This window comes from Hippopotamus amphibius, chromosome 1 (assembly GCF_030028045.1).
Source record: "Hippopotamus amphibius kiboko isolate mHipAmp2 chromosome 1, mHipAmp2.hap2, whole genome shotgun sequence".
NCBI lineage: Eukaryota > Metazoa > Chordata > Mammalia > Artiodactyla > Hippopotamidae > Hippopotamus > Hippopotamus amphibius.
The window spans coordinates 210,684,602-210,708,280 of record NC_080186.1 but is presented as its reverse complement, the minus strand read 5'-3'; the positions used below and the strand labels follow the sequence as shown (position 1 = coordinate 210,708,280).

General features: G+C 37.4%; 1 protein-coding gene across 2 annotated transcripts in view; it reads left to right on the top strand.

Annotated features, from left to right (window-relative positions):
- VCAN (versican) overlaps window positions 1–23,679 on the top strand; it is a 103,590-nt gene that overhangs the window by 8,105 nt on the left and 71,806 nt on the right. For both annotated transcript variants that reach the window (XM_057739874.1, XM_057739882.1), the window contains exons 2-5: window positions 3,232–3,307; window positions 8,998–9,375; window positions 12,482–12,656; window positions 12,742–12,869. In XM_057739874.1, the coding sequence (XP_057595857.1) occupies window positions 3,238–3,307; window positions 8,998–9,375; window positions 12,482–12,656; window positions 12,742–12,869 (751 nt within the window). In that variant the 5' untranslated portion in view covers window positions 3,232–3,237. The remainder of the gene's footprint in view (window positions 1–3,231; window positions 3,308–8,997; window positions 9,376–12,481; window positions 12,657–12,741; window positions 12,870–23,679) is intronic.

Genomic DNA, 23,679 nt, shown 5'->3' with positions numbered 1-23,679 from the left:
GCACTTTTAATGCACTGGCTTCCTTCCCTAGCCTTGTCTTAGTGACAGTCTTACTTGAGCAAGTGATGAGTGTACTTGTTATATAGATGAAGAACTGTTTCCTCCCCTTCCTCAAAAAAAAGTCCACTTTTATAAGGATAAAGTATGGCACAAAGAGTTAGACTTTTGAGTATCTGCCTTGGATAGGAAATCAGGATGCAGGAGACCCATTCCTGGTCAGGATTACATCTTTTCCTCTGGTTTTATTACGAGATCTGACACTCTAGATATTGACAAACATCAGATATTGTTGTCATGGTAAGTATTAAATGTATTTCAGGTGTTAATTAGCCCACTCACCCATGTTTAAAGAGATTGTTGACACTTCTCTTCAAAGTGTATTTCTAAATAGGAAATGGGGGCATTGTTCATGCATTTGGTCAACCAGCCTCCCTCAAGGGTCTACTCTGAAGCTGGCACAGTGGAAATATTGTGGGAATTAGTAAGTTGAATATGATACTGGCTCTGCCTTCCAGAAACCTACTGTTCTACTTGGGAGGTAAAACATATTTCTAAGTAATGATTCAGAGCACATAGCAATAAGTTATAGGACAATTCACTGTGAGCATGCAGTTGTACACAGCTATAATAGTAACCCAGGTTATAATTTCCAAGTCCAAGAACTTTAAATACTTTTCTTTTTTACTACTAATGAAATGAAACCGGGAAGAGAACACTGGTAGAAAGCTTGAATTAGAAATTTTAATAATAAATATTGAGTACTGAAAATACTGTATATCACTGAGCTGTATTTCATATGCATTGTTTTTTCAATTCTCATTGTACTGCTTTTCACTATTAAATAGCTACTGGAAACGAGAGTGTTAGTAACTTACCCAAAATCATGGAGTATAAGCAGAAGATTCAGAACTTGAATTCAGGGCTATTTGACAATGGAGCCCAGACTTTTAATATTAAGCTTATAAAAGACCCTCCTCCAACCCCCCCAAAAAAGAGAGAAAAAAATTAAGAAAAAATTTTCTTGAAGGACAATAGGAAATTATTGTTTTTAAGCACAATTAAAGAGAAGTTTCTTATATGAATTCAGTTAGTATTAATGGAATACATTGTCTATAATAACATTCTGTGATCCAATCTAAAATTTCATTTTGTTGGAAACTGTAGGCAATGTGAAATTGATATCTTAATTTTTCCCTGAAATATTGTTATAGTATTGAGATATAGATATATACTTCCTGCTTGCTGTGGTATCTTATTAAAAAAAGTCAGAACTGTCGAAACCTAATTTCCCAGTTAGTGTGTAATAACATCTATTAGCATATCTCAGTAATTATATGATAAATAATAAACTTAATTATTAAGGTTAATTTAGGATTATCAACTGTATACTTTTCATTATAAGTTGTCAAATGGCCTATTGATGGAAAATGTAAATATATAATGTATTAGGTAAAAAGATGGTCTTCAGGACATGTCTAGAATTTTGTAATTTTGTTTTAGAAAGGTTCTAACACATTTCAAGATATATAAAATAAAGCAATCAAATGGAGAAGAATATCAAGGGAAAAGGAATAGCTGTCGTAAATTATGAAATTGAATTTGAGCCCAAATTGGACTTGGATTCTTACAGCATTTACTTCTTTTTAATCTAGGTTTTCTTAATCATACAGAATTTAGATATTTTCTAAGGAAGTTATATAGGGCACCAACTCAAATATGTATCAGTTAGGATGCCTTCAGCGACAAGCAACAAAAAAACCCTGATTTTATTGGGTTTAAATAATAAAGGAATTTATTATCTACTATAAAGTTTGTTCAAGGGTATGGTTGGCTGTAGGTCTAACGCTTGAGCACTTCAGCGCTGCCTCTCCTGATTCTTTCTCAGTTTCATCCCAGAGGGTATCTTATATACTCATAGATGCAAGATGAATACAACAGTTTCACAAGGCATATCCTGTCTTGATAATGTCCAGTGAAGAAAACCAACCATCACTTCCTTTTTTCTCTTCTTAAAATGAATATATCTTTCCCAAGAGCAACCCCTCCATGCAAGAGCCTCTCACATCTCATTGGCCTAAATTGCATCATATACTCATTCTAAAACCAGTCATTGGCAAAGAAATGAGACCAGCGTAACTGACTTAGAATAATCAGGATCATCCCCTGGACTGGGATTTGACCCAGGTTTCAGTAAAGTATATGGCTGTGTGAAGGAGGGCAGATACGGAAATGGAATTCGAGTTTTGTTAGAAAAGAAAAAGAGGAATGGTTACTGGGTAGCCAACCAATGATGGCTGTTATAGAACAGTTCTAAATGTAACTGAGAAGGGAACAAATGTGGAGATCAAATAGCCTTTTGCAGTTCTTCTGAGCTTAGCTCTTTGATTTCTAGATGGTCCCCAACAATGGTACTTATCCTTCTCGTAATGATAGCTTCATAGAAATTTGAGCTGGAAGGGACCATTCAGAGACCCAGATCTGTTAAATGTCTTCCCCAAAGTCACACAATAAATTAATGGCAAAGCCAGGGCACAGTTTCTTGACTCTCAGTACAGGGTGTTTTCTTTCATTCTTTTCCCTTCAGACAGTTGGAATTGCTTCAAAACTCATGGCAAGCACTGGCCTTTTCTGTAATCAACAGCTTCTTATAATACATTTATTTTGTTTGTTCAGCCTCCTAGAAAGTAAATTGAGTTTGTGCTTTAAAAAGCTGCTGAGATCCTTGTTCTCTGTTCTGGTACCATGTGCATGAACCACCAGAGGGTTTCCTCCTACCTCACATTTGATGTGAATCCCTTTCTTTCAACATCTCTCCCAATTGTTTCCCCATCTTCTCTTGCTCCATCTATAACCAACTTCCTGTTTCTAAATAGATTTTGTGGTCACCCCTCCCTCCTTTGCCAGCTCCTAGCCGCTAGTTACTTAGGCCGTGGTCTATATTGTTCTTCCAACAGCCTACCCCATTGTGGTTGCCCCACACATCCACATTGTTATATGTCCCCAGTTTGGGTTCTGGAATTATTTTGGTAACTACCACATTGGGTGAGAGTCAAACTAATAATTAAAGTGTTGGGACAACTTCTCCTATTGCAAATCTCCTCCTATTTTTACAACCCAAGAGGAGCTGCTTCTTGTACTCTCAGTACATATAATGCACAGATAGCATGTGATGTATGGCCTCCCACAAACCTGAATGCTTATGACTTACTTTGTGTTTTTCTTCATTTTTAGGACAAGATGTTGATAAATATAAAAAGCATCTTATGGATGTGCTCTACCTTAATAGCAGCCCATGCACTGCAGAAAGGTGAGTGTGGTAACAAGTTTTTTAGGACTAAATGAAATAAAAATTGAAGTAGTGGGGCATGGAATGGGAATATGGAATTATTAAAATAAAGGATGAATTTTTTATCAATTCATTGCTGAACACTTTTAGCTAAAATATTATTAGGCTGAAAACAGTGGTTTTAAATAAATCAATCATAACAAAATAATGAACCAGGTGCTAAAGAAGCAAGTGGGCTTTCAGTAGCTTCCCAGATTACTTTCAGACTGCAAAAAGGCTCACATGTGGGGCTGGGCATATTTTTAAGTTCTACTTTCTTTAACACCACTCAAAAACTTTTCTATATTGAAAAAAAGACAATCAAACATTCAGGCGGATAGAGTTTGAAAAAAGTCAAGAAGATAGAGAGAGGGCTGATAGCCAAGTTTTTGCCCCCAATTCCAATTCTTTTTTTCTTCTCTTCTCCTCTCTCTTCTCCTCTCCTCCCCCCCCCCCCCCCCCGTTTCTAGTAACTGGATAAGTACACATCCACTGTTTTTCTTAGCTTTAAATTATATATCCATCTAATGAGGGTTCTGTGATTCCAAATTTGTGGACTCTGGTCCATGAAGAAAGATACTGTGCTGAGTTTCAGTGATCTGCTCCCATCAAGGATCTCTCCAGACTCAGCTTGCATTTCTTTCTCATACTCCCTTTATGCTTCAGAGTCTCTGCAGGAATTTACAATTCCATTCATAGACCTTCTTATTCCCCCTTTTTTTTTTTACATGCAATTCCTTCTGCTTGGCAGTCCCTTCTCTTGTTCTCTACAGTTCCGCTTCAGTTCATTCTTAAGACTCAAAGTTTAAGTATCACTCCATCTATTCATCCGTCCATCCTTCCACCTATCCATTTATCCATCCATCGACAGTATTGTTTGAATACATTCTATGTGCTACGTGTTAGTCTGGGTCTCCAAGGATATATCAGTGGATAGTCAAACATTGTCTTGGATTTCATCAATCCTAATCTCCTTAGTTACATGAGGTAGGCAATAAACAAGTAGACAAACAATCCAAGTACTTCTGAATAGATGAAAATAAAGCAGAGTGACATCATAGGAAATGGCAAGGGGGGAGGGGCAGGGGAGGGGGTAAGGCGTCTTTGAGAAAGTAATACTTAAACTCATGTGGGAATGATGAGGAGGAGCCAGGCAGTTAAGATCTGGCCCAAGTTAGGTATGTGTTTGAGCAACAGAAAGGTCACTGTAGTTGGAGAGCAGTGATCAAGACGAAAGTAGGAGACACAGACAGACAGATAGGCAGAGATCAGTTCATGTAAATAGTAACAGTATCTAACACTTAGAAGAGAGCTTCCTAGGAGCCAAGAACAGTTTTAATTTTTAACATTAGCTTGTTGAAACATTCATTATCCATAGAGGAAACTGAGAACCTAAGCGACTTGCTCAAAGTCACATGAACAGTAAGTAGCAGAACTAGGAGATAAATCAAGGCTGTCCAAGGGTTTGTGTGAGAGCTTTACCTCTGTTACATTTCTTATCCATATAGGGCATCCAGTCTTAGAAATGACTAGATTTTATTCCCAGGAAACACTAAAGGAAGCGCCGAAGGGTTTCAGCAGGTGCAAGACATGAGTTGATGAATGTTCTCAAAGTTCCATGTTTGCTATTCTATGCAGATTTGATTGTAGAAGAGCAAGAGTGGCAGCAGGGAGATCACTCTTAGGAGGTTATTATGGTCTCCCATGTGTGAAATGGGGCGTTTCTATCAGCCTGTGGCAGGAGAGCTGGAGAGAAGTGAATGGGATACATGGAGATGGAGGATTCAGACCAAGAAATGAATTGGATGTGGTGTGGTGAGGGCGAGAGAGGAATCAAGGAAGATCTGACTTCTGAGGTGGCTCCCACCTCTCATTCCCCTTTTCAGCCAATTTAAAAATCCTTTCTCTATGTTCCCATTGTTCCCTGTGCTGGGACAGCTATTGTAGCCCATATCACTTGCTTATGATGTTACTCTGTTTTTCTTCTCTCTAGCTTCAAGAGAGCTGTTTTTTTATTTTCTAGCAGAGTTCCTGACACACTGCTAGCACTTAATCAATTTATGCGTTGAGTGAGTAAGTGAATGAATAAATAAACAAAGTGTGAATCCCACAATGCATGACCTGGGTGGCCAGCAGAGTCTAGGCTCCACCAATCCTAGAGCCCAGGAGCTGTCCTTTTCAGCATTTTCAGGAAGTAAAGGTGAAGCTCACAGAGAAGAAAGGACAACAGCATCCAGTGAAGAGGGAAGACATAGAAAGGAGATAGAGAAAAGGAGTTGGTTTGGGGGGATAGTAATAGGAGAGAATTAGAGAGAAAGTAGTGGGAGAACCTTGAGGAATGGGGCGATTACCCCTCCACGTAGAACAAAGAAAGAACTCATAAAAGCAATAGGGAAACAAACAAACCCTTATGGTATAGCTCCTTGATGGTATTTTTAAATAGTAACAATAGCTAACAATATTGAGTGATTTTTATGTTAGGCCTTGTTCTAAGTATTTTACTTTGTTAGCCTTTTTTAATCTTAACTCACTGATGGGACAGATGCTTTTATTCTCCCCATTTGGCAAATGAGGAAACTGCAGTACCAGAGGATTTAGAGACATAGCTAATGTAGAAGATCATACATCAATTTAGCTATGGAGCCTGGAGGTGAACCCAGGCAGTCTGGCTCCACAGTCCATGCTCTCAGCCACTGTATTGTACTTTACCCCGAGCATCAAGTTCTTTGTAAATCTGTGATCACTATTAAGAGATGTCATTAGTTTGGGGCTAATTTCACAAGAATTTTTACTTTTTCATATGAGGGGTAAAAATTGAAAATGTAAGATCCATATGAAACAGACTTGCCAAGTTCATAGTGAATCCCAGAGCAGTAACTAGTTGAGTCAACACAGGTACTCTCATCTTAAGGTTTTCTCTGTTTATGTCTGGGCACTCAAAAGGTCAATAACTAATGAACACTTTGTCTATTGGTTATTGGCTTTATTTTAATGTATGAAGAGCTCTTTGCTTTAACAGTACTCTTTATATTGATTATCGAACATTGACCCAGTGATTTGGATATTCCTCTAATATTAGTAAATGGAGCCATGCACAGTTATGAGTAAATGAATGAACGAGAGAGTGATATTAATACTTGAGAGGGTGGTAAATTCTGCTATACTCACTCTGACATTTATTCGGCCAAGGTCTGTGTTTGATCAAGTTGTGTAGATAGCATTTGCATCATCTTTGCTCTGCAGAATTTATTGACAGAGAATGAAATGTAATTGATCATTCATTATTTAGACATTTCTCCCTTATGTATTCATTTAGACCACACACTGTCTGGTGGGAATAGTGAACTTTTGTTAGCATTCATTTTTATTTCTTGCACTGTCAGAATTTCAGACAAGTTCTTGCAGGTAGCAGTTTTGGGTTTTGTTTTGTTTTTTTAAACATGTGTAGTCTGTAAACATTATCCTCTGAACTACTAAATTTCTTTCTTAAAATATTTAGATTTGGTAAACTGAGTTCTTGTTACCCAGTGCATTAAGACCCAAGATTTCATACACAAAAGACTTGGCCACACAGCTTTTTGTTAATCCTGTTGTTAAGACTGTTAAGACATGAATATATACTTACATCCAACTGAAGCTTTTAATTTGCTTGTATCTGTAAACATCCAGAACAACAAACAACCCTTGGGAAATTGCCTGTTGATGTAATTTTGTTCTAATATATTTTTTCATTACAGCACAGTTATTGAGTAATGCTCTTAAGTGTCAGAAACCTCCCAATCGAATAGATTGGGCTGAATCTCCTATCTGTCCCTATACCTCTAAAATTATGAAAAGAACTATAATCTAGTAATAAATATTAAGGTATTGAAAGTCACTTATCTTAAACTCATTTTAAAGGAAATCATACAGAGTCTTACAATTTACAGCGTAATTGATGTTGATGGTAAAGATGTTTATTCCATTTAAAAAGCAATCTTTTTTTTGTGAAATTAATCATTTATAACTTTCAGGAAGGAAGATGGGATTTCCTAGAACATATGATGAATATAAATTATGAGATTTTTTGTTTGTTTTTTTGCTGTGCTTTCATTTGTTTTTTTGCTGCGTGCAGGCTTTCTCTGGTTGTAGTGAGTGGGGGCTACTCTTCATTGCAGTGTGTGGGCTTCCCATTGTGGTGGCTTCTCTTGTTGCAGAGCATGGGCTCTAGGCATGTGGCCTTCAGTAGTTGCAGCACGTGAGCTCAGTAGTTGCGGCACACAGGCCCTAGGATGTATGTGCTTTGTGGTGCTTGGGCTCAGTAGTTGTGGCTTGCAGGCCCTAGAGTGCAGGCTCAGTAATTGAGGCACACAGGCTTAGTTGCTCTGCAGCATGTGGGATCTTCCCAGCCCAGGGATCGAACCGACGTCCCCTGCATTGGCAGGCAGATTCTTAACCACTGCATCACCAGAGAAGTCCCCAGGAGATTTTTAGTTCATAAAATTTTCACCCCTTCCCTTCTCAGGACCCCTATTCTTGGCAAAAATGTACAAGATATCTTTCTGTTGTCTTCATCTCCGGAATGGGATCCAATCTTTGTGAAGTTAAATTTCAGTCTTTAGCATCTGTATCATTTCTGATGCATGTCTATGTTGAGATATGTGTTACTGATAATGCCTTTAACCACGAACACACCAAGTGTTAGATATGTATCATTTTGTCAATAAAGAAACATTATTTTACTCCACCTAGAGGCTACTATTAATGGTCATGGTATTTGCATGAACTGGAAGTTCCTTGTGCACTAATGATAATTACTATTTCTTATTACCAACAGGTTGTCTAGCCAACTAGTAAAGACTAGAAGTTGGGGGCAGGAGGGAGAGGAGAGGTATAGATTCCTATAAGAGTGAAGGAATGTGGGGTTTTTTTGCTTGTAATGGTGTTAAATTGTAGTCAATGTGTTCTTTCTCATTAAAAGTTTAAGGGCTTAAACAGAAAGGCACTCTGTGGATTAATACCTTAGAAGGGTTAGGTGAACAGAAGCCAGTTCCGCCGCACCACCCCCACCCCTGCCCCAGGATATAATCGGCAGGTAACGTTTCACTGCAAAGCGATTGCAGCTGGATTTGTCATTACAATGAAAGCCTTTGGTTCAAACACTGAACCAAAGAGGGCTCTTCAAGTGTTGGACTTCCCCCTGCTCCAGTCTACTGAAGCACTTTTTAAAATTTTCACTCCTTCTTTGAGTTTTGTTTTCATTTCCTCTAAGGTAACGTGGCAGTGATCTTACTCAGTTTTCTTCTTCTGACCTGTAGACTTAATTTTTTTCACTGTTCTTCCTAACACTGGTCCAGCCTTTTAAACCTGCACTGCTTAGCCTAGTCTCCTCTTGCCCTTGACTGCTTGCCTTCCTACACTCGCCTTATTTTATCACTTATTTTGTTCATGTTAAACACGAAGTTACAAATACTTTAAAATGAATGCCATATTTTTAGCACATAAAAAATAAGCATTATTAATCCCTGTCTTTGTTATAAAACATTATTGAAATCGTATACTATTCTCTGTATATAAAATCATTCTAATTATCTCACATATTGAAGATGTAACCAAACCCCTGTAATGGTTCTTATCCATTCACATATTTAATAGACTCAGTTTGTTAATTTAGTATTTTCTCTTTTCTCTAGTCAAAGTGGAAAAAAGCCCACCTGTTAAGGGCTCCCTCTCTGGAAAAGTCAACCTACCGTGTCATTTTTCAACCATGCCTACCTTACCACCCACTTACAACACCACCAATGAATTTCTCCGAATCAAATGGTCTAAGATTGAATCGGACAAGAGTGGAAAAGATTTAAAGGAGACTACTGTTCTTGTGGCCCAAAATGGGAATATCAAGATTGGTCAGGGCTACAAAGGGAGAGTGTCGGTGCCTACACATCCCGAGGACGTGGGCGATGCCTCACTCACCATGGTCAAACTGCTGGCCAGTGACGCAGGCCACTACCGCTGCGATGTCATGTACGGGATTGAAGACACTCAGGACACGGTGTCATTGGCTGTGGAGGGTAAGGCTTTGGGAGTCTAGAAGCAGGTTGTATAACACAATACCTGGTTCAGAAATGTGGTGAAACAATATTTTAAAGTAGCCATTGCTCAGGGTTTGGACAAGGGGAAAAAACATCAACCCAACGGTCCATGTCTTTCACCAAGAATGAACTGTTATTTGTTCCGGAGTCAAGGAAGGTGACTTTATACTAGATGTAACGAATACCTCAAGACGGTGTATAGCTCAAGAATCATTACTTCATTATTGAGACCTATCAGCGACTATTTTTTAAGACTGTAAAAGCTGATCTACATTTTAAGTTTTACTTATGTGTATATGTGCATATATATGCACACGCATACGTGTACACACGTACATATATATACATACACAAACACAGAAAAGCCCTTTTCCTCCTTTTTCTCACTCCCCTAGAATGATTATTAAAATCTTTGAATTTGCTTTTAAGAAATATAAATTATATCTTAACTTACATTGAAGAAATAAGGCACCTAATAGTGCTTTGAAAAGGCTAGGACTCAATAAACATTTGAATTGGATCAAAACAGGAACTCAGTGAATTTTTTTTAAGGTCAATATGCTAGTTGTTATCCATTGTCTTGCAATGAGATATTTTAGTTTTAGCTCCCTTTCAGTGGTGGTTTGTATGTCATTCAAATTTAAGTTAGGAGACAAAGCAAAGAAAAATTGCTTTAATTGGGTACACACATAATGCCATAGCTCTTGGAAGCAGAATATTTTGGCAAGTTATTAAGCAAAATTCTAATACCCAGACATGATGGAACAGATTTTTCTTCCAACCCTCCATTTCCCTATAAAATATTTACCTTTCAGAAATACACACAAAGGGTTTTATTAAAACTCTTTCTTGTGTAGCCAAAAGGAAATACTTTGAATTTCAGATGTGACAGATTAATTTTCTAGACATCCTTTTCCATTCAGACTCTATTGCTCTCTTCTATAAATCTATTTTTTTATGTTTTCCAGGCATCCACTAAACACCTCAGGCTCTTTGCACTTTTAACCTTTTTATCATTTACTTTGGTTAGTCTAGGATTGTTTTTTCTACTGATCTCTCTCTTCCTCTTTTTGTATAATGTAACATGCACTATATATATGTGTGTGTATATATATATGTATATATACATGGTGTCAGATACACATTACATATAAATATATATATATGTATATATGTTTTTAAAATCCCCAAAGAAGTTTAACAACTTCTTACAATTTTCATCATTAAAGAATTAGCAGTAGGTTTGCCCCTTGCCCCTCTGAAACAATGAAAATCCTCCACTTAATCTCCTTAGCCCCATGAAGTCTTCAAATTATCCCAGCAATTGCAGATACTTATACAGCCTGATATTCCCTGCCTTGGTCATGGAGGCCCCTTTGTGCCCCCTTACTGCCAATCTTCAGTGCACATGGAAGGTTTTTAATTACCAGGAAGGCTATTTGAAGCTTTGATCAACATAAAACTAGTTTAAAACCACTCAAAGTCTTGCTTAAGCCTTAGAGATCATTATAAACTATCTCTCATACTTACCATATATACTTCCTGGTAATTTTAGAGTCGTCCTATAAAGCTACAGATTTTATGAAAGGCATTGGATCATTTTTTTTGCTTTGCAATATCAGAAATGGGAAAATGAATGTTAGTTGTCAATACATCTAACTTGGTCCCTGTGCAGGTCTTTTTGTATTGACGCTGATCAGAGGTGCTTATCTGTGACATGGCTAGTCTGTTCCCCGTAGATACTTTATTGGCACATTGGCACATACCTGTTTTGGAAGAGAGACATTCTAAGGATAGGCATGTGGGAGATAGTCTTATAGCTAGAAGTCAGGGTGTTGGGGGGGGGGAGGGGGGCAGGAGAAAGAGAGAGAAAGAGAAATAACTAGGAATAAAAAGAGAGTGGAAGATATCTTGGAAACCAAAATTAATTCCGCATAACAAAAAGTCATCTTAAATGATATGACTCAATACAATCTCATCCATAAGACCGAATTACCCCAATTTCTATTTTCCAGTGACTTACTAGGCACATTAGCTTGACTCACTTTGCTGTCTCATGAAAATGAGTCACTGTATTTACTCCAGTTAAAAATGGAGTTGCTCTTGCTGAAGTGGGAGGAGAGGACCAAGGCTCCACCCCCTCAGCTGCTCTTTCCTCAGGCCTTTGGCAGTTCTTTGAGCTCTGAAGCACGGTTCAAGAATCATTAGTTTATGTAAATCCTAAAATGCAACAAAGTGGAATTTAAGGCACATATCAGGATGCTTCTACCCATGGGAGTCTGGAGAACTTTATTTCAGGCCTTCTTCGGGATAAAAATCATACATTTTTCCTGTCAAAGCTGAGACCTAAATTATGAATATGATAAACACTTACCATAGTAACCTATCCAACATTTTGAAATCCGTTATCTAATTTGATCTTCATATCAATCATATAACCTAAGCAATATTAGTTATACTTTATGGAGGAGGAAATTAAGGCTTATATATGATTAAGGTGCAAATTAGGATTGGAACAGGCCTTCTCACTCATACACAGTCTAGTGTCTTTTCCATTTTAGTATATTGTCTCTGAAAGTAAATATCAGAAAGTTTCATGTTTGGAGGAAGCAGTCTTGATGAAGGCTCCATGTGCTTCTATTGAGCTGGCCCTGAGTAAAAACATGAAGTAGGAGAAATTGATCTTGTGGCCCCCTTAATTCTTTATATCTCTTGCAGCACCTATCCCCTTTAATTGTCCAGGGTTCCCATGATAGCCTGAACACTACCTGTAATTAGGACAACTAGTCACCATTTAGAATTTAGTGGCTTAAATCTTTTGTTTTTAGATTGTTTCCATGGGAACAGAAAATTCCTGACTAGGAAACTCTCTCATGGAGCAGAATAGGACACCTAAGTTAACACCATTAATGGGGCTCCTCAGATCACTGTAATTTTGCATAGTGCTACATAAAGTAAAAATAAAGAATTATTGTGATGCTATTACCATGCGAGCAAGTAATTTGATGTATTGGTCCAATAAGAAACTGCAGAGTATGGTGGGAGACTTGAACTTGCCTGTAATTGTTTGCTGCTATCTTTGCAGGGGTTGTGTTTCACTACAGGGCAGCGACCAGCAGGTACACTCTGAATTTTGAGATGGCACAGAAGGCGTGTTTGGATATTGGGGCCACTATAGCAACCCCAGAGCAGCTATATGCCGCCTATGAAGATGGATTTGAGCAATGTGACGCAGGCTGGCTGTCTGATCAGACTGTTAGGTGAGCGGTCTGGTGGCCACCAGCTTTAATTCGTCAGTTGGGGAGTGAGAATAAAATGCTACTTACTAGTCCTTTATTTGCCCAGGTATCCCATCCGGGCTCCCCGAGAAGGCTGTTACGGAGATATGATGGGGAAGGAAGGAGTCAGGACCTACGGATTCCGTGCTCCTCATGAAACTTATGATGTGTATTGTTACGTAGACCATCTGGATGGTAAGATCTTCAAATTTCTATAGCTTCATTTGACCTGAGAAAATTGAGGAAAGACTGGGAGCGCGTTGGGATAGAGCAAGCCTTCATGCTTGTTTGGATTCCAAAGAGCAACATTTAGTTTGAATAACCGTATGATTCTGTGGTGAAATAAGCTTAAATTAAAGTGGAAAGAGAAGGAGGGCTGTGTAAATGGTTATGTAGGTCTGAAATGTCTTTAGTTAATGGCAGGTTTGCTTTCAGTCATGCTGCCATTGGACTATTTCCAATACACTTTTAGAGCATTAAGAATAGAAACTTGTAAGGGTGGTACCTATTCTTGTAAGAACTTCAGGTAAAATCCTGTGATGACAAACCACTGTGAATCCAAGTGCTGATAAACACCCCAAAGTGCAACTGAATAATGCACACTAGCCCAGGAAGGATTTTCATGGTTTGCTTCTCCTTGTGTTCACTTTGCTACACTAATATTTAGAGCAATCATTCATTCATTCAACCAATCAACTCATTGAAAGAAAACACCTACTGTGTGATAGGTACTCTGCTTATTGTTAGGACTATGAAGCCAGGTAAGATATAAACCTCACTTTGGAGATGCTTAGAGTCTGAGTGATTCTGGTGCCATCATTTCTCACTTAGCATGAGTTAGATTCTTAGAGACAAGTTTCAGTTCTCTTGTGATGATGTTATCTAAGGGCACAATGCAGTTTTAAAATAAGACACATTGAATAGAAATTTCTGTGACTTTCGAAATGGCATTTCATTTGTAGCAACAGGTATCTTAGAAGCCTAAATATATAAATAGAAGTAAGGCATTGAGTTAGACTTTTAATTTTGGCTGGATACACATGAAAAAATGATCTCAATTTTCTTATGTGTAAAATGAGGAGGTAGGACTAAATAATTTCCATAATCCCTTCCAACATTAAAATTCTATGATTCTATGAACTGAATAAAAAACCCCAGAGACTGAAAGCTAAAATATAAGCGGCTTATATTTGCCTAATGCCCTGAATTTGAATAGTATAACCTGCTTCCAAGAAGGCTGCTTAAGTATAGCTCTCTAGCACCTTAACATTCTTATTATAACTATTGCTTCAGGGTGATAAATGTGTTTTCTAAACCATAACTTCAGATACTAACAATTTCCATTTTTCACAAGGACAAAGGGAAAAGATATGTAAAATCCGTGCTATAAGATATAAATAGATATAGCTTAGCTCCTTCTTTTAAATTTAATTTTAAGTTTAGTTAACTTTTTTCATAGACTAGGAGATGGTTGGTAGGGGATTCTGATAATTAATTTGGTTATTGCTATCTCAGTAAGATGGAAATTTGTATTCAAATTCAGTAAGGTGGAATTTGTTTTATCACTGTTGTTTTCATTTGGAATAATATCTGTTAGAGTGATAGTATAAAAATTTCTGAAACACTGATAATACTGGAACTAAACCAGAGATAGTTTTTGAAAAAGTATACGTAAGATCTAATTACCTAAAAGACCTTTACCAAATATAATTGAAATGGTGGCTTTCGGGTATAAATCCATGGCTAATTTGATCCCAATATGAATAAGTATCACAAGCCAGCCTCCTTGATGGAAAGACAGGCTTATGTATTTACAACGCTACCAGAAGGAGTGCCTGGGGCCCCTCTGCGTGTCTCTTCTTCAGGCTTATCCTGAGGCAGCTACTGAAACCCCACTCTCTAAGGCTACAGAATTCCTAACTTCTTTGAAGCCCAGAGGACTTTCTGCTTCTGCAGAAGTTCCAAAAGTTCCATGCCCTCAACAAATACTGTGTGAAATCCTTTTGACAGGTCTTGGTGGTAAAAGCCCTGCCAAGGATTCCTAGCCACATTGTACCCCTTGAGAGCTGGCTTCCCCAAATCTGTTCATAGTATCATAACTAGTGTTTGGGGAAAATTGGGCTCTGTCAGAAGAGTCATTCTGAGGATGTACGTATGCATACACCACAATGAGAAGGATTTATTAGTCATATAGGAGTTCTCCACCTCCATAAACATCTCCACTTCCAGGGCAACTGCTGTTGGTAAAACCAGTCTCCGCTCCAGTATAACCCAACTGTATTTCACACACTTGTATATTTACTTGGGATAAATGTTCCTTGTATTTGATAACTGAAAACTTGTAATGTGTGAGATAGCATAACTTTAGTTGGAGTATTTATACCAAAACAACAGAATTTGAATTTTTTTGTCTTATCACATAAATGTTGAAAGAAAAAGACAAAAGAATAAGTGTAAATACAAATTCAAGCACGGGCTGAAATTTGTGTCAGCAGAGCAACAAGGTGCCCTGACGTGGACAACCTTGGGAACCTATAGCTTACCCTTCTCTGGCCTGTATTTTTCCTGTGGCCCTACCCTTTGGCTTTTCCTTCACCTGGAACAACTACCACCCTACTATTCCAATTCCCTGACTTCCACACAAGCTTCCCAGCACTTGGATGTGTCTGTACTATGGGCTCTCGTGTTCATCCCTGATCCCCCTCCTAAGTCCTAGTTGGTCTCTCTCACCTTCGCCATCTCCGATCTTTGAATGTGTGACTATAATCACCCTCCTGCAAATGTTTGCTTACTCCTCCATCTCTCCTACTAGACCATGGATTCTGGGAGGGAAGGAATCATGTGTATCCCCACTATGTCCTTGGCACATAGCAGGTGCTCCATGGATGAAGTTGAATAAAATGGATGAATTAATAATTTAACCTCCAAACTAAGTGCCCGCTCTACTCACGTCACTTTACACTTGCCCTTTGGATAACTTCACACCTCTCTGGGCTTTGCCACAATTCTGCTTCCCAGTTTTTCATTGTTCCAATGTCCCCCAATGTTCATTTAATTTCATTGCCTGTGGGAGGAATGGGACACAAAAAGACACCAAAAGAACACAAAAAAATGAAAATGATAATTTTTAATCTTGCATGTCTACCCTAATCCTCTTCTGAATTCCATACCCACATTTCTAGTTTATGAATCATTTTTGTGTCTCATCTCTGGTTTTCTGTCTTTTCTCACAAATAATCCCAGAGCCTTTAATGGTTCTTCAGGGGACCTGTTTTATAACCATCAAAGCACGTAAACACCGTGGCCATATCATTCCCCTATTAAACGTTGTGTAGTATGAATTTCCTGTTGCCTCCTACCTCAAGCAAACTGTGCCTGACCTGCAAAGCCGCTCAATCCTGGGTCGGGAGTAACCTATTCCAGTTTCCTTCTCTCCAATGTGACCCTGCATAGGTGCACCAGTCATCCACAGACCCTCTGCTAGCTCCTGCCAACAGTTCTGCTTTGATCCTCTCTGAAAACACAAGCTTCTCATCTTTCCAGCATCCTACTCTTCCCTGTACCTGTAAACAGACTGCCTCCAAGAGCCTGTCTTTGGCTTTTCCAGCTCACACTGACATATCTGATTCTGAACTCCCACTTTTCTTAGAGTTAGTTCTACATATCTGGTGTTTAATTCTTCTCTGGTTGCTTCTATAAGCTCCTAATAGTGATAAGGCCATAATCTTCTGTAACTCTCCCAACCACACCATAAAGAACCTATTCCAATAATAGACATGTAATAGTTACTAAAGAACTACTTGGTGGTAATTGCAATATTTCTCCAAAACTTTGTCTCTTTCAGAGACTGCCTCCACCACCCTACCATTTCTACAGTACTTGAGAAAAATGCCAAGCTTTGTCCACCAAACGTACTAAGGATCTATTTTTTTTTTAATTGGATCACCATGTTACTAGTTTTTCTCCTTGAATTTCTCCCTTTACTCTTTTCTGTGGTGTCTCTTAGAAATAATTCCTTCCTAGAGATATTCCTTTCTCCTTTCCAGCCTCACACAGTCAATTCCCTTCGTTGCCTTCCCAACCAATTTTGTCCTCTCTGGGATTGGTTCCTTTGTACCTATTCACAAATTACAGGTTTATTTTTCTACTGCTTCCTCATGTCAAAATCCAGGATAGCTCTGTCACCTCTATGACTTGTCTAATGCCTCCATGTCATCCTTGTGTCTGACCTAGAATGAAAAACAACCTTTTCTTTTTATTTTAATGAGCGCCTTTATATATGAAAAGCTAAAAATTTAGGTAAAAGACTGAATGTCATTAAACAGGTCTTAGAGCAGGACTTAGTTCCAGCTTCTTTAGAGGCTTTGATATGATCAAAATCAGGTATCAAATCTGAAAATTGTGTGATTTCCTGCCTGTGGATTTTCAGAGTGACCTAATTTTAATGGAATTTACAGCATGTAACCTACAGAGTATTTCACTGATGGGAGTTATTTAAGAATTAGTGGGAATTGGGTTTATTCAGTTGAAAAGCCCCATGTCAACTAAAATAGCTTCCTGCACACTGTGGTTCAGCAGATGGATTCAGGTATTGATTCGGGATTATAGAACCTCTCCACATTGGTTGAGGCTGGTGCTAGAAGATGCTGAAACTTTTTAGTTATTCTCTGTAGAACTCACAGAATCGTAGATCACAGTTATGGCTGTGGGCTCCCAAATAGGCTTTAGATATTGACACACGTTTCTAAGGATTTGAAGCTGAACTTGGAGTTGTTTTGGTTTTTTTTTTGTAAAGTATTTGAATGGTGTAGCTAAGAGCCACTGAGGAAGGTGACCAGGCATGGCACCCTGGCAGCCCCTCTGGGAAATGCGTCCCCATTTAATATGGTGACTTGAATAAATTGACTGTGAGGTAGCTCCATGGGTAGCGTAAGAAAAGAAACTATTTATTGTACGGTTGTATTGTCATTTAACTTAATTCTCACAAAAACCTTGATGGGCATTTTTTTAAAACCTTCATTTTTACACATAAGGAAACTGAGGCACAGAGGTTAAGTGACTGTTGCAGTAACTTTTCAGGACCACCAAAGATTCATTGGTAGAGCAACAGGCAGTCTTACAAACCAAGAGGGTGCAAAGTGCTCTTAAAACTCCCCCAAATCTTGGATTTCTCACATAAAAATATCCTAATTCTTATTTGAGTAATGATTGCATTCCTGTTTGGATTACAGTGATTGGAATTGCTGGATTAAATGGTAACTATATTTTTAACTTTTTGAGGAACTATTTTAAAATTCTTACTATCAGTACGTTAGGATCCTGATTCTTTCATTCTTGTCAACATTTGTTTTAATCTGCCTTTTTGATTATAAGCATCCTAATGTGTATACAATGCTATCTCACTGTGGTTTTGATTTATAGTTCCCTGATAGCTAATCGTGTGGAGCAACTTTTCCTATGACTGTTGGGCATTTACATATTTTCTTGGAGAAATACCTATTCAGAAATTTTGCCCATTTTAAATTGGGTATTCATCTTTTTCTTATTGAGTTGTAAGAGTTCTTTGTATGCTCTAGATTCAAGAGTGTCTACTGAGATATATCATTTGTAAATATTTTCTTCCATTATCTGATCTGCATTTTTACTTTTTCAATAGAATCCTTTGTCATGCAAATCTTTTAATTTTGATGAAGTCCAATATCTACTTTTTCTTTGATAGTTTGTGCATTTGGTGTCATATCTAAGAAAACAGTGCCAAATCCCCAGGCATGAAGACTCATTTCTGTATTTGCTTCTAAGAATTGTAGAAGTTTTAAGTTTTACTTTTATTTTTATCTATTTTGAGTTGTTTTTTGTACATGGCATAAGGTAAGAGTCCAAATCCATTCTTTGGTATGTGGATATTCAGTTATGGCAGCACGATTTGTTAAAAAAGAGTATTCTTGCCTCATTTAATGACCTTGGCACCCTGTTGAAAATCAGTTGACCATAGACATGGATTTATTTCTGGACTCTATTCCATTGATCTGTATGTCTCTACTTATGTCAGTACCACATTGTTTTGATCACTATTGCTTTGTAGTAAACTTTGAAATTGGAAATTATGTGACCTCCAACTGTGTTCTCCTTTTTCAAAATTGTTTTACCTCTTCCGGGCCCCTTGAGTTCCCATCTGATTTTTAGGATCAGTTTGTCAGTTTCTACAAAAAAGCCAGCTGAGAGTGAATTGAATCTCTAGATCAACTTGAGGTGTATTGTCATCTTAGCACTATTAAGTCTTCTGAAGATCCATAAAAGTGTGATGTTTTTTCCATCTTTTTTTTCCATCTTCTTTACTTTCTTTCAACAATGTTTTATAGCTTTTATAGCTTTCAGAGTGTAAGTTTTACAGTACTTTTGTTAAATTTAATTCTAAATATTTTATTCTTTTGATGCAAATGTGAATGGAATTTTCTTTATTTCTTTTTCTGATTGTTCATTGGAAGCGTATAGAAATGTAATTTATTTTTGTATATTGGTCTTGTGTATTGTATCCTACAACCTTGGTGAAATTACTTATTAGTTCTCATAGATTATTTTAATGGAATCCTTAGGATTTTCTACATACTGTCCCTTTTATTTTATAATCTTACCTTAAATAAGTAGAAATGTCTTGACATAAACCCCTTGAAACATGTGACAGTCGTTTGCTTTAAGGTTTTGATGTCAACTTCTGAAATTCTAAATCGAAAGATTTTGGAAATACAGTGGCCATTTAACTCTCAGCTGTGAAAAGTGAAAAAACCTAGGCTGATTCTCCTGTGTTGACCTGCAGCCATACTGTGCCTGTCAAACCAAATAACACATTCAATCTCATATATTTTGAAGACTCAGACATCCAGAAATTTTTTAGAACCTCTTTCTCACTCTAATTAAAATCTTACTGCTCTGTCATTGGGAAAGAATGAGATCTGACATCCTGAAAACCATAAAAATATGTTTAAATTTTAGTGGGATTTCCTGTGTCTTTAAACCTTTCAAATGACATATATAAAATCTTGTGTAATAACACATTGGCAAGTATGTGGATTCCTTTTCCCGTGAATATGACCTTATGTAGATAATGTTAACTATCACAGCAGACTGATGACAGTTCTCTAAAATTAATTAGAGGTTAAAATTTTCAAAACCCAGTGTCTGTGCTTTAAGCCACATTATGCTTCTACTTCAGCCTAAAACAAGTGAGAAATCTGAAAGGGACTGACCTGGCTTTCCAGTCTCATTACCTCCCGGATGAGAAACATTACCAGCCTAACACTAGAATTGGATGAAGTTACCTTGGCAGTCCCAGAAGTTTTCTTGTCACTGTTAACAGAAGGCTGGTTTCTGTATAGGTTAAAGGGTTAGATCTTAGAAGGAACTGACACGTTTTTGCATTACCTACAAATATTGGCTGTCAAACACTATATAGCAGTGTATGTTAGCTGTTAACTAACCATGGACAGCTGATGGAGTTTGTGATCCAAGATAATGAGTATTAGTCTTTATTGCATTGATCTTGTGTGTATAGACACAGGCCAAAAAGAGAAAGAGACAGAAAGACAGAGAGAGAGAAAGACAGAAGGAGAGAGAAAAGAGAAAAAAAAAGTCCAAAACTTTAAACTTAGTAGTAATTATGTTGGTCTTTACCACCGTAATACTTGCCATATACTCTAAGTGGTTTTATCCCATGGGCGTTTCATGTGACTACTTCCGGCTCACACACCATATCTACTTCTGTGCACATTTATTACTCGTATACCATTTTGACCCAAAAAGCAAGGAAATGTAGTAACGGTCACGAGTCTTGAACTTCCTTACAGTGAACAAAAAAAGTGAGGAAGTTCTCTTTTTAAAGGGGCAAAGAGATTCATGATTAGTTTATAAGAACTGATTTTCAGACCAGACAGTTCAGGATAGAAAGGTTATGAGCACAAACAAACAGAAGAAACGTAAACATTGATCACACTACCCAGAAAATAGACCCATCTAGATAATTGTGATGAGATCTCCTCTTTGACGACCATAGAGAGCAGCCCATCAGCTGCAGTCCAGGAAAGAACTGAAAAATTATCTGTGATCTGCTGAAGCCAATTCCCCATCTCACCTTGGTAATCTCAGGGGATTGTCAATGGAAGAAAAAGATCCTATCTTAGCTTTGCTCTGGACCCAGGCTCTTTCATAATTTTTCTGAGTTACTCCTGAGTATAAACTCTAGCTTTTGAACAGTGTAAATCATCTTGATATTTTGCTTTGTTTTCATCATTGCTTGCCATTTTAGTATGTGTCATTTTTAAGTCTGCCAAGAAATAGCTTTTCCATTTAGCAATCAGAAGTGTGGAAAAGGAACAGGCATGGTCCACTTTCCAGGGAGTCTTTTAGCAGTTACTTGTCAGATTTAAGTATTTTTTTTCCTTAATGTCTCTGATGATGTTAATTCCTATGATTAAGATGAGTTTAGTTTGTAGAATGTCACCAGATAGTAAAGTTTCACCAGCAGTGTCTTCCAGTTTCTTCTAGGACATCCCTGGAAAGTTGGAGTAACATGAATAATTCAAAGCCAGAATATTTAACTTGAAATTTTAGAAAAATAGAGGTTAAGCTACTGCATGTCTGTTTTCCATATGAACAAGCAGACTATCCTGTGTGTGAAATCCTCTATTCTGCATCCTAGTTTATATGTGTACTGATGCAAATGTATATGCGTACATGTCAGTGAATTCTTACACACAACTTAACTTGACATTTTACCCCAAGGCTAGAACACAGCCTTGTTCAATGCTAATAACGTAGGCTTTTGTTCTCTCAAGGAAGGCTTTGCTCTCTTCTCTCACTCTTCTGATAAAACTCAGAAGGAAATTTTATTACTTACATCAGAGGTCAAAAGATGCCTTTAAGATACCCTCAGGGTAGGAATTTATATAGCCTGACCAATGAAGTCCGGCTGGAGAGAGAGAAGCTAAGCAAATGCACTGAGTTGCTTTGCTTGATTCTCCGTTTGCCTTCTCTTTCTCTGTTCCTTTGGTTCCTGGTTTGGCTTTGCCTCTGGACTTTAGATTTTATCTCTTGATACATCCTCATATGATCATTCATTTTTGGAGCAAGCCTGGATTTACATTCCTGCTACTGGCCCAGACTTAATTTCTGTCTAATGTCATTAATGCTATGAATGACTAATGTTATAGTTTAGAACATGTAATTTAACCTATAAATAATTCCTGGCTATAGATTTTAAAACTGAAAGTAGATCAATAAAATCTTTGAAAATCTTAACCTCTTAACTGCTTTGCTCCGTGTAAAAGTGGTCAGTGTTTAGCCTAAAACCTGCATTTTTCTGTGGGATATGGGATTGAAAGACTTGTGCCTACAGTTAGTGACTAAGGAGAAAGCCTGCTGCTTTTATGTGCTGTACCTTGCTTGGCTTTTTGCAAAATAAGCTTCTTTTTAAGAAATGTGACACTTCTATGTTAGCTTAAATATGGTCTTGGACACTTTATCAGGGTCCCTGCTCTGTTCCAGCATCCTTTGCTCACTTGCAGTCTCTGACACAATCCTGGGAGGCAATGGACTTCATATGCCCTTTGCTTTGTTTTTTTGGCTCCTGCTTTCGTTCTGTCTGATTACCTGGTCTATGTACTCTGCTTCTATCTCAAGCAAGTTAACACATAGGCTACCAGAAACTTAATACTAAGTTATCTTTGTTATGGCTCAATTGAGATTCCTTTTCTTGATTGAGGCATACGTGTCTCTACAGCAGTGTTTTTCATACTATTCCATGAAACAGATCCATGGACTATTAAGTAATCTTCTGTGAGAAAAGGAGATTACTCTGGTCAAATGGCTTAAAAATCCTGACTTCTTTGCAGGGACTCCCAAATAAATACTACAGTATTAACTACTCTGGGAAGTCTTACAGAAATGAAACCTATCAGATAACTTGCATTTGTTTACTAAATGCCAATGTCCACAAAACCTCTTTTCTTTGGAATACCTAGTCATGTCTCAAGGATCACCAGTTTTCTGTAGAAGACATTTTTGGAAATTATATTCTTAGAACTTGGACCATAAGTTAGTAATCTTCCCAATCCACGTCTTCAACAGCAAGCTTTGAATAGGTTAATTCCGATTTAAACATCAGGTCACCTTACATTTCTATTATGTTATATTGAAAAATATGTAATGTCAAAGGATTATCTATTTAAAACCAGGCAGCTAATGAATCAAAAAGTACTTGACATGAGGTTATTTTAGTTTTGTCAATAAAAAGTAAAAATAGATGTCAGAAATCAAGGACACTTAGTAATATGAATTAGTTCAGTTATTGCTATCTGTGTCTAAGCTATTTTCTCTGTGTGTGTGTGTATTAGCTATTAGTTTAATTTTTTTTTCTGGTTTGGGTTTTAGTATGAGACTGGTGCCAGGATATTCTGGCGCATTTGAGAAAAGTATAAGATGTCTGACCTTAATATTTTGAGGTTGAAACATAGGAAGGGCAAAGTTTAGACATTCAACATGCTGCATTTGGTAGAGACTGAGTGTCAATTCTAAAGGCTTTAAGACTCAGTAAGATAATTCCATAGTATGGATGCCTCACTGTACCATCAGGTTTTTGACATGGACAAGGTAATATTTATGTTAAACAGTTATGATTTAGGAAGGCTTAGACTTTATTTTTTGGAACAGAGTTAAAGTAAGTGTTTTTCTTTTCTTTTTCTCATTCTTTTGAAATAAAACAACAATTACGTGATATATGATGACAGGCCACACATTATGTTTAGAGATGAATTGTTTTGATTCTCACCTTAAGGTAAACTCAGTTAGTGGCAGTTAAATCTTCCTTTTCTTCATCTGAGTTACATGAAACCCAATGGTGATATTGCTTTCAATAAGTTTCTAAAATTTTATTTGCAATGTTTGAAAAAATTTTACATATAAATGAAAAGGAAAATAGGTGGCCTTGGGGATAATGGAATTCAGTTAAATAAGT